The sequence below is a fragment of the Myotis nattereri genome (assembly GCF_964212035.1).
Source record: "Myotis nattereri genome assembly, chromosome: Y".
Taxonomy (NCBI): Eukaryota; Metazoa; Chordata; class Mammalia; order Chiroptera; family Vespertilionidae; genus Myotis; species Myotis nattereri.
Genome location: NC_138094.1, coordinates 13,462,957 through 13,468,629, shown reverse-complemented (window position 1 = coordinate 13,468,629; position 5,673 = coordinate 13,462,957). Strand labels below are relative to the sequence as shown.

At 50.5% G+C, this 5,673-nt stretch overlaps 1 protein-coding gene across 1 annotated transcript; it reads right to left on the bottom strand.

Annotated features, from left to right (window-relative positions):
- Positions 1 to 2,282: 2,282 nt before the first annotated feature.
- LOC308512343 (cyclin-Q-like) lies at positions 2,283 to 4,831 on the bottom strand (the record flags this gene model as incomplete). The annotated part of the gene is made up of 2 exons (XM_081082116.1): positions 2,283 to 2,286; positions 4,074 to 4,831. 2 exons carry the CDS (start codon positions 4,829 to 4,831, stop codon positions 2,283 to 2,285), a joined length of 762 nt encoding a protein of 253 aa, XP_080938242.1.
- Between the last annotated feature and the right edge of the window lie 842 nt (positions 4,832 to 5,673).

Sequence of the window (5,673 nt, the reverse complement as noted above, 5' to 3'; positions counted from 1 at the left end):
GGAGTGACCACCAGGAGGAGGGGTGGATGGAGGAGCAAATAATTGCAGGGGAGCAGTTTGTCCTGCAGGGGGAGGGGAAGTGCACCATGGAGGCAGTGGAACAGGTGGGAGAGGTGGAGCCTCAGTCCAAGGCCAAAGCAAAGCCAGAAGAAGAGGAGCCAGTGCAGCAGGAGCAGGCCCAGTCAGGGCCCAGGGGCCAAGTTAACCTGGTCCCCTCTGGAGGTGCTCCAGGCCCTTCAATTGGAGATGGAGCCCATGAACATACAAGCCATCAGGGCCTTCTCTCGGCTCAGGTGCAGGACTCGGCAGAGGCTCAAGCCCTATTTCAAACGGAGAAGCCTCAATATCCGGCGCATCCCTGGGTTCTGGCTCACAGCTGTATCCTTGAGGGTAGAGGAGCAGGATCACAAGGAGCATGGGACAGTGCAGGAGAACCGTGTAAGCGGGGATGGTTCCCATAGAAAAGAACATTGAGGACAAGCTAGGGGCAGTGCGCCCCGGTCTGGCCCAGGATCCTGGAGACACCCTCTGTCTTGTACAGGCAACATGGAAGCATTACCAGGGGGTCCAGGGGCAGAGCTCCAAGGCAGAGGCACGCATACACCAGGGGCTGATGCCAACAGACAGGGCTGTGTTGCACGGGCTCTTCTGGGACTAACTAATGCTGCCTTACAGGCCGTCTCTATGTCCAGTTCCTCAGTCAGAAGCAAGAATGTGTGATGTGTAACCTGTCAAGCCCTCAGCACAAAGCAGTCCGGTGGGCATCAGGGTCTGTCAGGAAACAGAGTGGTGCTGTGCCCCTTTCTGCCGTTTATGTGGAAAGAGTGGCCTTAAGGGAAGGAGAGGCCAGGCCAGGCTGCTCTTTCTAGCTGGTCCATTCCCAGCTCCCAGGTTGCAGGCTCCTTGACCCAAAGCAGTTTGTCAACCACCCAGAGTTGTCGGCCATGATCAGCGTCCAAGATAAAAATATGCTCGGCCATGTGATTGATTTGAAGGTAAGTGCACCTGCTCCAAGGAGTAGTGGAGAGCAGGTGGGGAAATGGCCTGTCCCTGAAAACAGCTACAGGCGGCAGCACTGGGCTGCGATTTCACTCCCTGGATCCACTTTCCTTCTGCAGGTGAGGGAAGTCAGGCATCCCTGGGGTTGCTGCACCATTAGCCTGTACTTCCGCAGCAACCCCTACTTCCGCAACCATGTGATTGTGAAGGAGTATCTCATCACCCTCACAGGTAAGAGGAGGCTCCCTGCATGGGCTGCAGCTGGTGGTGGGCAGGGATGGAAGGTGATGTACCCAGCTTCACATACCCCTCTCCTGCAGGATACAGGTTGTCCCGTGCCACTCCCATTCAGTGGTACCAGCATTGTGAACGAGAAGTCTACAGCCACAGGCTCCAGGACAGCAGCGCCAGCTTCTTCTACTGGTTCTCTGACCATAGTGTGACAGCATCTGGCAGGATTGCTGAGGTGGGATGTCACTGGCCATGCCAGCATGCAGCTTCCTGTGTCCGCCTGCTGCTTGGGTTTCTATTCGGGTCCCTGTGTTCTCCTGACCAAGCTCTGTTTGCCCTAACAGATCATCAGCAAGGACCTGTGGCTCAATCCCCTGAAGTACTATGAGAGGATGATGGCCCTGAGTGAGTGGACAGGATGGGTGAGGAGGGGCTGCCGGGGCTCTCCCCTGGTGTGCTGCCAGGTTCCTGGGCCAGTATTTTTCTCTCACAGGGACACCTGGATGCTGGGAGGGATACAGCCTGTGACACCAGGGCCGCAGGGTGTGTGCCTGAGACAGGAACTACCAGTACAACAAGGGCAGTGCAATTTCAGCTCAGGCAGGGGGGCTTAGGCAGGAGGAGGGAGTGTGCATGTCCACTGTCACTCAGAGTCAAAGCAGATTACCTCAGCCCCTCCTCTGAACTCTCCCTCTAGGCCACCCACAGCACCTTCAGGCCTTTCCACCTGCCCCTCAACAGGGGCTGGCATGACATGTTCTTCCTATACTCCTTTCCACAGGTGTCTGCGGATCTTCCTCATGCCGAGGCCTAGGCTGCTGTGCTGCCACGCCACATTGCCCTGTTGCTGCTCACTACCATCTCCCATTTCCCCAAGGTCTCCTCTTCCTCCTGGGGCCAGTGGGATCGGCCTGCTCCTTATCATTATCTTAGGGGGCAAAGTGTGGGCCACAGAGCTGGAGGAATCCTTGTTTTGCAGCCTTGTCAGAGGTTCTTCAATCCTTTTATCCATTTAGGTTTTCCAAGGAGAATACCTCATTTGTTTACCCTTCCTACCTGGAAAACAGGGCCACATGCCATGACGAAATAACACACTGCTTCATTTTGTATGCAGTTCACTTCAAAGACTTCATGCACATATGGTCATAGACACCCTGGGAAATTTAGGGCCATGAATATAACTCACCATCCAAACAGACTGCTTTTCTGTGTTTGTAGTAAAATCAGTCAAGAAATCCCATGTTGGAGAACACGTTCTTCTGAAAATTTTTTGTAATGTTAGTGTTTAAGGTTTTACCAAAAGTAATATATATGTCTCTTTCTTTTTTTCTACTGACCTTCCCTCCGGCTTCCTCTATCTCTAGTCTCTTGTTCTTGTCACCCACTCCCAGTGTCTTGCCTCTGTTGGTCTGTTGGTTGTGCTTATATTCTGAATATGTTAACAATACAATATGTAAAATTTAAACATTTAAGTATATTGTAATTTAAATCAGCACTTAGGAAGCAACCTTGTACAATTCAAACCTTGCCTCCAATCCTGAAACTTCATAATGGTACCTACAATTCTTGATGCTTCCCCCAAACCTACCATTTGCTTTTTGTCATTCTTAAATAACAGAAGCCAAATTGCTTACAATAAAATATTGTCTGTACCTTATCATTTTTATTTTCAGTGTCTAATTCTTCTGTCACAGGGGCTTCCCCTCTGACTCCCCAAGTGCCCAATCAGGTGAGCTACTGTACTGCATGATTCACTCTCTCTTGCATACATGGTGTATCCTGTGATCGCCGCCAGCACCACACTCAGGACCTCTTACAGGGGTGTCCCATCGGCTGTTGCAGTAATTGCCGTGTCCCCATCATACCCATCTCCTGTGTGGCTGTAATAATCATCACAGGAACTGGGCCACCATAAGTCAGAAGGGGCCTTCGTGGTGGTGGTGCCCAGTTTTTTATTGGAATGTTGATCTTCCTTTTGTTTAGTGGATGAGTTCAGTATGAATTTTGGAGAATAGGTCCTTATCTGATATAACATTGGCAAATATCTTCTCCCAGGCAGTGGACTTCCTTGTTTTGTTGTTGTTGTTGTTGTTGTTGTTGTTGTTGTTGTTGTATTTGTTGGCCGCTTCTTCTCTGCAGAAGTGTTTTAATTTGACGTCGTCCCATTTGTTTCTTTTCTCCTCAGTTTCCATTGCCCTAGGAGCTGTATCAGTAAAGGTATTGCTGAGACAGATGCCTGATATTTTGCTTCTTCTAAGATTTTCATGGTTACCCACTTACTTTTAAGTCCTTTATTCATTCCCAATTTATACTTGTATATGGTGTAAGTTGGTGGTCTAGACTAATTTTTTTTGCATGTATCTGTGCTATAAGTCCAACACCAATTATTATTATGTTTTTATTTTGGCTTTGTAATATCTTCAATGAAACAAAATAAAATTTCCTCTATGATAATTGAGTCATACTTTCTCTAAATCTGGCCTTTAAAAAAATCCCCTGGGGCACAGTCCCATCCGTTCTTTGATTTTCCTTCCACTGATCGCAAACCTCGGCTGTAGTCTGCGTCCTTTCAAAGGACAAAAGCAGACCCGGAGGCCTCAGAGCTGCCCGCAGCACCCTCCTGCCCGTGGCACCCTCCTGCCCGCGGGAGGTGCAGCGCCCATCCCCATCTGGACCTTGGCTGCCAGGGAGAGTCAAAGCCTGAGAATCAAAGTGGCAGCATGTCATCGCCTTCACCGGCCTGTCTCCAGCAGCACAAAACCAGTCCTCCCTGCCAGTGCTCTGGGGACCGGCCCTCAGGGCGATGTGGTGGCGCTGTCCCCTGGCAGCCAAGTGTCCCAGGCTTGTCTTTGGGGATCTCTGTGTCCATGGTATAAATGCGAGTGAGATCAGACACAATGTTATCAATGATTGGTTTGGTAAGGTCTCCACTAAACACCTGCCACCATGGCTTCTCGGCCATGGCCTCAGCGGGCACCTGGACCCCATAGACCTGCAGGGCCAGGTGGAGCACCGCCACCGCTATGTGCTGAGCCTGGAACCGGAAGCACAGCCCCCCGCGGTAGCTGTCCCGCAGCAGGGCCCAGGCAGTGACGGAGATGGGGGTCCGTTGCCAGCTGTAAGGATTCAGCCAGTTCTTGAGAGAAATCAGGTAGTGGAGCAGGTACCTGTGTGGGTGCTGAAAGGAGACTTGGAAGCGCAGTACCCGTAGCACAAGGAGCTCGCACTGCACAATGCTGTCGTGGATCACCCAGACTAGGGAGTCCATCTCCAAGGGCTCGCTGCCTGGGTGGAAGTACCTGTTGGACACGTTGATGATGTCACGGGTTCGCAGGGGCTGTTCTTCCACTTTGCCAGCCAAGTAAAGGGCAGACATGGCGACCAAGTAGGGGTCATAGGCGTCCAGGTTGATCTCGCAGAAGAACTTATGGTAAATGGCACAGGCGGTGGCGAGGGGAATGGACTGCATCCCTAGCTTGACACCTGCCTCCATGATGAACCTTGTCACGCGGAAGTGCACCCTCGCCTGGGGTTCGGGCCACCCCTTGGCGCCTGGCGCCGCGTCCTCCTCTCTGCAGCTTTCCAGGCTAAGGTCCTCCATGGGGCCCTGCTGGGAGGCCCCAGACCCCGCGGGAAGGGCAAGAGTCTCCAGTGCAGTGCCTGTGCCAGCAGAGTCCTAGCCCAGTGCGCAGCCGCCCCACCGCGCCCCGCCCCACCGCGCCCTGCCCCGCCCCGCGCCGCCCCACCTACCCAGCCCTGCCTAGGCCTGACTGCCATCCAGGTTCCACCACCAATTATTGAAGAGACTGTATGACTGCATTCTATGCTTTTGCCTCCCTTTGTCAAATATTAATTGAGCATAATGGTTAGGGTCGACTTCTATGTTCTCTGTTCTGTCCCATTGGTCTTTATGTCTGTTTTAGTTCCAGTAAGAGGCAGTTCTGAGAATGGTGGCTTGTAGTATAGCTTGATATCTGGTATTGTGATCCCTCCAAATTTGTTCTTCTTTGTCCAGATTGCTGTAACTATTTGGGGTCTTTTCTTAAATTCATAGGAATTTTTGGAAACTTTCTTCTAGGTCTGTGAGATACGCCATTGACATTTTAATGGTTAATACATTAAAACTGTACATTGCTTTGGGTACTATGAACATTTTAATGATGTTGATTGTACCAAACCATGAATATGGTATGTTCTTCTATTTGCTTTAGTCTTCCTCTATCACTTTTTTTCAATTTCCTGTAGTTTTCCAAGAACAGGTTTTTACCTCCTTAGTTAATTTTATTCCTAGGTTTCTTAAATTTTTGTTGCACTGCTAAATGGCATTTTTGTTTGTCTGTTTCTATTTCTGAGTTCATTATCCGTGTATCAAAAAGCCATAGAATTCTGGGTGTTAATTTTGTACCCTGCTACATTGCCAAATTCATTTATTAAATCTCCTAG